This window comes from Phragmites australis, chromosome 21, assembly GCF_958298935.1.
Source record: "Phragmites australis chromosome 21, lpPhrAust1.1, whole genome shotgun sequence".
In the NCBI taxonomy this organism is placed as follows: Eukaryota; Viridiplantae; Streptophyta; class Magnoliopsida; order Poales; family Poaceae; genus Phragmites; species Phragmites australis.
The window spans coordinates 5842880-5854588 of record NC_084941.1 but is presented as its reverse complement, the minus strand read 5'-3'; the positions used below and the strand labels follow the sequence as shown (position 1 = coordinate 5854588).

Here is an 11709-nt window from a genome sequence, read left to right as displayed (position 1 = left end):
TCGATGTTCAAGCGTACGACGAATGCGTTTTCTAGACAAAAACCTGACAATATCTGAAGGTGCAATCATTTCGTTTCGAAAAGAAAAGAAGCACGAATTGATGATACAAATGACAACGCACCCGGATGCAATGCCCACTCTGGCATAACGAATTCTATCCAATTCCCACAATCTCGTGTTCTAAATGGACCGATGTGCAATGTTAGCGAGGATCTCCCACAACCACGTGCTCTCCAACAGCCATGGCCGTGCGCCAGACTCGCACTACACACACGCGCCAGACTCAGTCACAATGACTCGTCTCGCCACGGTGCTCACGTTTTTGCGCGACTCGGCTGGCTAACAGCCTTGTAGGAATAGCTGCGCTAGTTGGTTTTCTCTCCATGTTGTACATGTATAAAACCATTGTTGGATAATCAATACAAGTGCAGTTGATCTCAATACTACTCTAGATGGTATCAGTGACTGAACGGTCCTCCCTGACAAATCTGTTAGCTCCATCCTCTTCCGCTGCCATGGCCAACTCCCCTTCCTCCAACTCCTCCAGCTCCATCTCCGACCATGTCGCTCCCCAGCCCGCTCCAGCGTCAGTCGTGCAGACGGTGAACATCCATTCTCATGTTCCTGTGTTGCTCAACATGAACGAGTCCAACTACAGTCAATGGCGCTGCTTCTTAGACTCCGTCCTCCACAAATTCAGCCTAGACGCGCACGTGCACTCCCCACCGCCACTGCACCAGCGCAACACTGAGTGGAGGATGAATGACCACAGCGTCATCAACTGGCTCTACACCACTGTCACGAAGGATGTCTTCGACCTCATCCACAAGCCATGTTCCTCGGCCTTCACTGTTTGGAACACCATGGAGGGCCTCTTCTGCGACAACGATCTCCAACACATCGTCTACTTCAAGGTTGAGTTCCGCAGTCTCCAACAAGGTGACATGAACATCTCCCATTATTGCACCCGGCTCAAAACGCTCACTGACAACCTTCGTGACATCGAAAAGCCCATCTCCGAGCCCAACCAGGTACTCAACATGCTCCGTAATCTCAACCCCAAGTACCGCCACGTGATCCCTATCATCAAATCCAAATTCCCACCCCACACCTTCATGAGTGCCCGTTCTTACCTGCTGATGGAGGAGCTCCATGAACTCCACAATGCCAAGATGGAGGTCGATCAGGCCTTCTTCGCTAGCCATGGCGGGTCCCCTTCCTCAGCCTTTGGACCTGCTGACGGTGGCTCTGGCTCCGGCTCCAACCGGAACAAGAATTGTAACAAAAAGTGCGGTCGCGGCTCCGTCTTTAACTATGGCTCTAGCAACTCTTCTGCTACCAACGGCACTGGCGGCGCACCCCAGTAGCGCTTTGCCGCTCCTGGCACTCCATGGGCTACTAGCTATAACCTGTGGACGGGCCTCATCCAAGCTTGGCCCATGCTGTAACGGGCCCCAGGTGCTAGTGTGTTGGCCCCGCCCATCGTTTCAGCCCTAGCAGGCCATGACCGCCAACCATCAGTTGGCCCTGCTCCTACCACTAGACAATTTAAATTCGGCCACTCCTGGCTGGGAACAAAACATTCTCTACGCTGCGCTCACCTCCGCCAGCATCTAGATGCAGCCTCCAAGTGCCGCCGACTGGTTCATGGACACTAGCGCGTCTGCCCACAAGTCCTCTTCTGTTGGTAATTGCCCTTCTCCTCAACCCTTTCCCTACTCCTCCTCCATTACTATCAGCAATGGTGCGCCGGTCACTCACGTGGTCGGCGCCGCCATCTCCACCAATTCCACTCCTTTACATCTTCGTAATGTCCTCATCTCCCCTCATTTAATCAAGAACTTGATTTTGGTTTGCAAATTCACCCGTGACAATAACGTTTCTATTGAGTTTGACCCCCATGGTTTCTCCATCAAGGACCTTCCAACTCACATGGTGAAGCTCCGATGTGAAAGTCTAAGAGATCTCTACCCATTGTGCTTCCCACATCATCATGCCCTCACTGCCTCCTCTGCAATGGTAGATCTATGGCACCAGCTCCTTGGGCATCCTGGCAATAATACTCTTTCATAGATGTTGTAATCATTTGTTTTTCAGTGTAATAAATCAGCTACACATACATGTCCTTCATGTTGTCTCAGCAAGCATGTGTGGCTGCTATTTCATTCTTCAAACAATAGAACTTTTTTTCCATTCCAAATCATTCACTCCGATGTCTGGACTTCACCTGTGCTTAGTAATTCAGCTACAAGTACTACCTAGTGCTTCTCGACGATTACACCCACTACGTCTGGACCTTTCAAATTTGCCACAAATCCGAAGTGCTTCCCCTTCTTCACTCCTTTCACACCTATGTCCGCACTTAAGTCAGGCTGCCGATTCTCGCCCTGAAGACTGACAACAGCAAGGAGTTTGACACCACCGCACTTCATCTCTTTTTCTCCGCTAACAGGATCATGTTGCGCCTCTCCTACCCTTACACGTCTCAGCAAAACGGCAAGGCTGAGAGGATCTTACACACGCTTAATGATTGGTTGCGAACCCTCTTGCTTCACAGTGTAGCTCTGTCAGCATTTTGGGCAGAGGCGATGTCCACCGCGATGTACCTGTTGAATCGGCTTCCATGTCGCACCATCGGCACCACTACGCCCTATGAGCTCCTACTTGGCAAGCCTCCCAACTACAACGAGCTTCATGTCTTTGGTTGTTTGTGCTACCCTAACATCACGGCTACCACACCGAACAAGCTCAGTCCACGCTCAGTGGCCTGCATCTTCCTCAGCTACCATGTTGATCACTACAGCTACCGCTGCCTCGACATCAACACCAGACGCATCATCACCTCGTGCCGCATAGTCTTCAACGAGCACCGGCTCCCATTCCAGCGCGGCCCTGAACCAAGCACCATGCCGACGCTCAGGTACTGTGATGACACTGATGATGTACATCTTCACCAACACCCTGCTCCACCGCCACGCGCAACCATGTCGCATCATGCGGTCGCATCGATGATGCCTTCCCCTCCACGCACCGCGTCACCAGCCATCCCTTCCCCAGCTGAACACATGGCGACCACTCCTCCGCGCCCTGCATCCTCTGACATCCACATTGTTGATGATGCCCCATAGCGCCAAGGCTTAGTCCGTCCGCACCGCCTGCCACGCACGAGCCACCTTGCCACCACATGGTCACACGCGCACAAGTCAACGTGTTCAAGCCAAATCCAAAGTACGCCCTCGCCAACACTATCACGCCTATCTCCCTGGTGCCCACCTCCGCGCGTACCGCGCTCAAGGATTCCAATTGGCTTGGCACTACGCAATAAGAATTCGATGCCTTACACACCAACCGGACCTGGACTCTTGGCCCTTGTATGCGTGGCACGCGGATAATCACCATCAAGTGGGTCTTCAAACACAAGATGAACTCTGACGACACTCTCGAGCATTACAAAGCCCGGTGGGTTGTCCGTGGCTTCCACCAAAGCCCAGGCATGGATTTTGGAGAAACTTTCACACCAATTGTGAAGCTAGCGACAATCCACACCGTTCTTTCCCTCGTCGCCACCAAGCACTAGCTGCCTCATCAACTGGACGTCTCCAACGCTTTCCTCCATGGCCCACGGGATTTGTCAACCCTCAATGACTTGACGACGTGTGCCTGCTGTCGCGCTCCCTCTACAGCCTTCTTTAAGTGTCGTGCGCCTAGTTCACACATTTCATTGAGTACTTCATGTCCATCAACTTTGTTCAATCACACTCAGACTCATCGTTGTTTGTGCTCTCACCTTCCTCCACAGCTCTTGTGCAACACATTGTCACATGCCTACACTCTGTATTCGTCGTCAAGGATATGGGGCATGTCCGATACTTCCTTGGCATTGACGTTCGTCACACACCCACAGGCTTCTTCCTCTCCCAAGTCAAGTACATCGATGACCTCCTTAAGTGTGCCAGCATGAGCAACTATAAGCCCGTTGCCACACCAGCCGACACCAAGCCTAAACCGTCCTGCAACAATGGGCAACTCCTTCGTGACATGTCTTCATACCGTAGCATGGCCATATCGCGCAACCAGGGCGAGGCTCGTGCGAACAACCCCTGGTCGCAAAGCGAAATCCTGCGACCAGCCCTTGCTAGTCGCAAAGTAGGTACTCACCTAACCAGTCAAATCTCATTTAATGTTGCCCACTCGAGCATTTCCTTCCCCAGGCACTCGCTTTAGGCGAGGTATGGTCGTGGGACGGCATGGTGTTGCAATGACCTATCTCGTAGCATTTAATATCGTGGGATGGTCTGATGGGTAAGTATGACAGTGTTTGGTGATGGTACAGGACGTGTAGGATGATCAGAGCTGCGTGGGCATGCTTACCCACTGTCATGATGAGCTAGGAATAGATAGGCTTCGTCAGGCATAGGTCTGTCACCTATTTTAGCACGGTCTGTTTGTATGAACATATTTTCCCTTAGTATATAAAGGGGGAAAGATCCGGCTTGTAAGGCGGGACACTTTGTAACAAGTTTACTCAATTCATAAGATAATACATATGACATAGGGTTATTATCCCATAAGAGGCCTGAACCTGGATAAATCCTGGTGTCTTGAGTCCAGTTCGAGATACATCGACAGGAAACGTAGATCAACGCGCACGTCGTCCGGCATACCCCGAATTCATTATCAGGGATTATCCCCCGATAACTAGTTTGTCCAAAAATAAAGGAACGAATGAATGATCAAGTAGCAGCCACTATAATACCTCAAGCATGAGATTGTTCTGAATGGCCACCTCAAGATCACCGAGCATTGAAGAAACATTCCTAGAATCTGAAAATAAAAAGGTAGCTGAATTGGTAAAAATGTAATAACTTCCTGGACATCTAAAACTAACAAATATTTAATTTTTCATCTTTTCTTGCTGCAGCTATCCAATCTCTGGTGCAGATCAGTGCTTGTACCATCTCGGAATCAAGGTGACTACAAAATGGATCAACGACACGGTCACTAGCACTAAAAGCTGATTCCGAAGCAACTGTTGACAATTGCATGACCAACACATCACGAGCAAGTTGTGAGGGGAATCCTTCTGGCCTTTTAATGAGAAAGTTTGCATCTGCATTGTCCAAAGTCAAAGAAAACATTTTACTCTCTACGTACCATTTCAAGATACACGAGGTGAGGCTATCAGACAACTTCTTACTGGTATGCCGTCCAGCCACAGGGAAGAAATTGATAATTCTCTTCTGAATTTTCCAATCTTCATCAATCTAGTGAAGAGTGACACACATGTAACCCTTGTTTTGGTTGGAAGTCCACATATCCATAGTTGCACTAAAGCGGCACTGAATGGATTTAAAATATGCATACAGCTTATCCTTTTCTTTCAAATAGAGATTCATTATATCTTTCCTGACAATGATACAGGACTTGAGAGGATAGTTGGGGCGCATGGATTTGACCCACTCAATTAAATACTCATGCTCAACTATGTTAAAAGGATACTCATATATGACTATGGCTTTGTATAAATTATTCAAGCTCGCTTCTTGGTCATACTTGAAAGGTTCAACAACAGAAACCCCTTTCTCAAGATCAGTTCTTGCTTTTAGTTGTTGTTGGCCTTTAACAACACTGTGATAATGTTTTAAATGTGTCCAAAACCCCATTGTTCCAAATCTGCTCTCAGCTCTACCTTTGCTAGTCTTGTTATTGCACCCTTTGAAGTTGCATCGTGCCCACAGCTGCTTAACCTCCTTGCCATTCTCCTCCACTATCACTTCAAACTTGATGAAGTACTGCCAAACTTCTAATATGCATGTCTTTTTCCTCTTTTCAGTTGGCTGGTCATCAGTTTCCACATCAATTGCATCATCAATGCTACCATTTGGAGCTGCTGCAGGTGTTGTAGATGACGCGAACATACCATTTATAGTAACACTTGCAGCTTCACTTGTACTTGCAGCAGGCATCATTTTGTTTTGACCAGTTCCTATCAAACAAAATGAACTATGCATCACATGTGTACTATGAAATCAAATACAATTGATCAGTTATAGAATGACTAAAAGTTCACCATTACTGAATGTGACATGTGAGCCATTACTTTGTTGGATAGATGGCTTTGTAGTTTGCCCAGGAAGCAAGTAGACTCTATGTCTTCATTGAAAAACAAAAGCAAATTGCCAAGTACCTACCATATTGATTGTACTGCATCTAGTTTATCAAATCCGAAGCAAATTGCTCTAGTTAATCCTAATGTTTTGGTTGTATTGCAATATTGCCTACACATATCATCCTCACATAGTTCTTCCTTAATTCATGCATCCTCACATGGATCTTTCCTAATTCACATAAATCTGAAGCTATGCATCAATTACTTTGCAAGTTTGCATACATCAACCAGTACTTCTAAAGTGTAAACCCATCAATCCAAGTAGAAGAGATGCTCGGGCTCAGTTTACCTGCATTGCTCGTGGCTGAGGCATTCGGAATGATGAGCAAGTCGCGAGGCGTGGGTTGTTCCATGATTCCTCGAGATGGGGCTTCTCCACCCAGTGCCATCCTCGCGGGTCGGCATCCGCATCGGAAGGCGGCGGCATGTCGGGAGGCGCTAGTGAGTTGGAGCCGACGGCGCGTCGAGAAGCAACGGCGAGTCAAAGCGGCCGTGGGGGAATAATGACGCACGCATCAAGAGGCAGTGTGTCAGAATGATGGCACACGAGGCCAAGGGGGTAGGCGACCGTGAGCGCCTGGGCGGAGCCACGGAGACACCAAGGCCGAGGAGAGACCGCGTACCACTGTAGGCTCGCGACGACTGGAGCTGCGTCATCGAACTAGGGTCTGGAAGACTGAAGAGCATTTGGGCCGGCCGTCTTCACTCAAAAACATCTGGGCGAACTTCGATGGACTGACCACGACAAGAGTGACAAAATGGATAAATATCGGCAAAAATTTTAGGCCCAATATGGAAAAGCTCAGAAACAATCGGAAAGACCCAAAACCGTTTTTGTATCATTTCTGTCAAATTTTACCGTTCGAGAAAATCGTTTCCGGGCTGCTTTGGTTCGAAAATTTCAAAAACAAGCCCCGGTTAGCCAAAAATTACCTTTTCTGCTTTCATCCTTAGTCGTTGCAGTCTGCAGTAGATGTTTAGGTGTGGCACTGCCGCACTGGCACCTGTCGAATGTTTCAAAAAAAAGTTTCCGAGACAGATCACCGATGTGAAGCAAATTGTACTAGTCCGTATTTCTCAATGAGCAGCTCCTGACGAGTTTTTTGCTTTTAAAAACGTGTGAAACCATACACATTGCTCTAGTTAGTACATTTCCCTCAACGGACCAGCATCACTGAACAAAAATTACGTCTGAAAACTCACGCCCAAGTTAAGGTCCACTACTCGACCATATGGAAATCAAACCATCAGTTTGGAAGGCTTTCTCGTCTCATCGCCAGCTATTCTACCATATGCAGCCTTCGCCCAAGTTCTACTGAGCGAATTTAGAGGCGTTTTGGTAGAGGCGTTCGAATTGAGTGGCAAGATCCTCACTATTCCATGAAAGTAGGCTCCACACGATCTAACATCCAGTCTCTTCTTTCTAGCCACAAACAAGCAGCCTACACCGCCAATTAAACCGTTGTACAATGGCTGCATAACAACACAGGATCGGAGGTCACCTTAACCACCGCAGTTGTCAATAATACCATATGTTTACTAGGAAGGCAATAGCGCAAATAAAAATGCACTACATGCGATGAGACGATGTCAGCAACAAACTAAACACAAACCAACTAACAATGGCTTGTGGGAACACTTGGGCGATGCCACAAATTCATAGCATCCAATAAAAGCAAGTTCTGAAAAGCAAACACAATTTAGTTTAACCGATCTTTTATCAGCACACAACACAAACACCAAGAGCAAATGAAGATACTCTAATCAACCTAAAACCTCCGTGTGACCTAGCAAACAACCTGACAATCCATCGCTCATTCCTAAAGGAGGGCCTAAAACACAATATTTTGAACTAAGTGGCAAATAATCGAAGGTGAGTGGCAATTCCAGGACGATAAATGGGAAGGCACAATCTCAATTTTAATCCAAATTTAACGGCTCCAGAACTCTAAAACCATATGCTTCTGCATTATTCAGCTAAACAAAAGAAATTTCGTTTTATGGCCGGTCTGTCCACAATCCATACAGCTTGCTTGATATGCTATCTAGCTTATATGGTTGGTGCTAGATTTATGGCGAGAACCAAAGAGAAAAACAAAGCAGGCAACACCTATTCCTTCGAGTTTCAAGGACCAAAACAAACAATGAATTTGCATCCATTCTATAACCACAAGTCATCAGACCTGCAACAAGTTCCTAAAGCATAAGCTCACATGATCACCCAACAGGTGGAATGGTGGATACATACCTGTGGATGTCGTAGGATCCCACAGAGAACAATTCATCCAGAACAGATCAACTACACAATTTAATCAAGTCAATTTCTCTAACCTCGCAATAATAAATGGCACACAACTAAGCAGTATCCTACAAGCACTGCTTAGGAAATTGTCTTAAACAGTTTCACAGGAAGGGAGTTCCGCACTAGGCAAGCAGGGTTCAAGACAACCAAGTTACTTCGAAGTCACAACAAAATAGCCTTATATACATCTAGCAACAGCTACAATTCCCGTACCAACACCAAAAATTACAATCTGGCGATTAAAACCATGTCACAAATCCCATATAGTCTATATAGACCAATAGCAATAGCCATTAAATCTATATGCACCAATTAATATCTTGGAAAACTAATCCAGCCAACATGTCACAAATCCCATATAATTACAAAAACAGCGACTACTAATCAACAGCCTGTCCTACATGACATGGAATTTCACTGATGAAAGAAAACCAACCAATGCAAGTTAATCGATATGAACAAGACAGACAAAACAACACCTTCCTAAAGCAACAGCAACGAATTCAGAATCATAACAAGATAACAGTATCCTGAGCACTTTTGGGTTGTACTGGCAAATTGTTACTTCCACACCTGATAAAGTGACATTCTTTGATGAACGACATAAGAACTAAAAATATGCTCCAAAACAAAGCTTGCAAAAAAATTTTTGCTGAAAATAGCAGGTTTAACATGCAAGGCAACCAGCAAACAATGGTGTTGACAGAACATGATATAGAACCCAAGGCAGCAACACAGTCAATCCAACACACAATAGAATGTTCTACAATGCCTACCAAAGTAGAAGTTTAGTGGAATAACTATACAGACCATGTTGAAAGAATCGAATTATATAGCAAACTCTATTACAAATTGACTAAATCTCCTCAAGTCAGGTCACAAATGGACCAAATTGACAGAGACAACGAAATGTGCTTCTGGATCTCAAAACATAACAATCCAAATATTTTCTAAAGGACACACAAAACCTATTAAAAAACAGCATATGAAAACAACAACTAAAGCACACAAGCAACCAGGAAGCACAATACTTTGCAGAATCAAACAGTAATATTTCAAATCACTTTAACATTTCATGGGTGCGAGAATATAAATCTCATGTCCATCATACGCAGATCAAAACACTATAGAATTTAAAGCATCACAGGCTAAGTTCATAGCTTAATTGCCACAGAAGTAACCACAGACCTAAAACAACTTAACATAGTAGCACAACTACGAGTAGGCGATGCGATCAGGAGGTAACAAAGGGCGGACGACCTAGACGCGGTCGCGGCGGGGGCCACCGTACTGCGGGCGGCCGAAGGCTGGGGCGGAGCTGACCTCGGCCTGGCGCTCGACGCCTGGGAGGTCGGCCATGCCGAGCGCGGCGAGCATCTCCATGGTCTCCTTGTCGACGCGGATCTCGTCGACCTCGAGCGCCGACTTCTCCGGGACGAAGTCCATGCGGCGCTCGCGCTCCTCCTCCTGCAGCTTGAGGGAAATGCCGCGGACGGGGCCGCGCTGGATGCGGCGCATCAGGTGGGTTGTGAAGCCGGCCACCTTGTTGCGGAGCCTCTTGGAGGGGAGGATCGACACCTCCTCCAGCACCTTCTTGTTGGTGTGGAAGTCCAGCGTCATCCGCGAGTAGTATTTCTCGATCACCTGCCTGGAGGTCTTCTTCACGGTCTTGGTGCGGACGCGACCCATGGCTGAATCCTCTTCTCCGGCGACGGCGACGGCGACGGCGAAGGCGACTAGGCGATGGTTTGCGGTGGCGGCGGCGGCGTGAGGATTACGGCAGGGCTTTGGGCGGAAGATAGAGGGGAGCTACTTATAAGGAGGCGGCCGAGTGGGGGCTAGGGTTTTGCGGTAGGGTGGCGATCTCAGCCGTTCGTTCGAGATGGGCGGACAGATATGGATCAGGCGGCTGTTGGGCCTCGCTTGTTGTGCGCGTCAGGAATATTTGGGTCGAACTGTTCATCGAGTAGAAGATTTTTCACTCCAATTTGAGCCCATTATTCATTAATTGAGCCGAAACGGGTATCGGAGTTTTTTTATTTTTATGTTTTTTCTATTAAATATTTAAATAAATAGATTTTTGATGAAAAGATTTGGAGAAATAGACGTCTATCACCCTTAGAGGGTGGTAAGGATGCTACGGTGGTATCGCCACCCTTTACCGCTCTCTCAAAGAGTGGGTGGGGCTCATCCCGGAGCTCGTCGCCATAACCGCTCTCTCAGAGGGCGGGTAGGGACTTCCCTCGCGCCTGCCACCCTTACCGTCCTTTAAGAGAACGGTTCAGCCCTTTTAGTGTTTTTTTGATGGTTAGGGGCCATCTCCGCCCGCCCTCCACCCCTATATAAAGGCTAAAATTCAAGGAAAAATCTCATTTTAATCTTAGAAAAAAGAAAGGAAGAGGTGAGAAGAGAAGAGAAGATGAGAGGAGAGCAAAGGGAGGCAACGCGGCTAAACCCTATAGATTTTGACCTGCGGATTTTGGATCTCACTTTTCGGTAATTTTTTATACTTATATTTTTATTAGTAATTAAAGTAACATTAGATCTAGGGTTTAGCGGTATAACAGTAGTTATATTAGATACGACTTAGGTTTAGAAATATAGGATATATTATATTTTATAGTATATTGTAAATATTAATTACGACATGATAGGATAGCCATCAGATGTACAGTAGTATTTAGAGTATAGTAGTTTCAAATATCTAGATTTTACAGAATAATGACGTAAGTAATAATTATAGCTAATTAGAAACTTTATTAAATAGACTGAGGGTTAATTAGTTCAATTTGGTTAGTTTGCTTAGGGACAATATTAAATAAATATATTGTTAGGTGATCATCGGTGTCGGTAATTTTGTTAGAGTTTTGATAATCAAAAATATAGTTTTTCAGTATTAACATTGGATATATTTTTGGATGTTTTCAGGGATATCAGACAAATTATATTTTCAGATATATTATGGTGAAGGTCAAATAAGTTATGATCCTAGCGGTGTAGAACTTTTTGGATTTTAGCAGGTCAAAAAATTAGATTTTGTATCCTTCCAACAATACGTCACTAAAAAATTACTGATATAATTTTACATCAAATACATAAACAAATTTACAACGATCCACAATTTCCAAAAAGTAACTACTCTGTGATGCCATTTTGGCCACTTTTTGGCCGTTTTGATCCAAAATTCCCAAAATATCAACAACTGACATTTTTCACCGAATGAATATGCACTTTATTT

General features: G+C 45.9%; 2 protein-coding genes across 2 annotated transcripts; one reads left to right on the top strand and one right to left on the bottom strand.

Moving 5' to 3' along the window:
- Positions 1 to 515: 515 nt before the first annotated feature.
- LOC133903105 (uncharacterized) lies at positions 516 to 1367 on the top strand. Its single transcript, XM_062344471.1, has one exon. It carries the CDS (start codon positions 516 to 518, stop codon positions 1365 to 1367), a length of 852 nt encoding a protein of 283 aa, XP_062200455.1.
- Positions 1368 to 9502: 8135 nt separating this feature from the next.
- On the bottom strand, positions 9503 to 10239 carry LOC133903920 (small ribosomal subunit protein eS17x-like). The gene has a single exon (XM_062345407.1). The coding sequence runs from the start codon at positions 10158 to 10160 to the stop codon at positions 9732 to 9734; it is 429 nt and encodes a 142-aa protein (XP_062201391.1). The 5' UTR covers positions 10161 to 10239; the 3' UTR covers positions 9503 to 9731.
- Positions 10240 to 11709: the final 1470 nt, after the last annotated feature.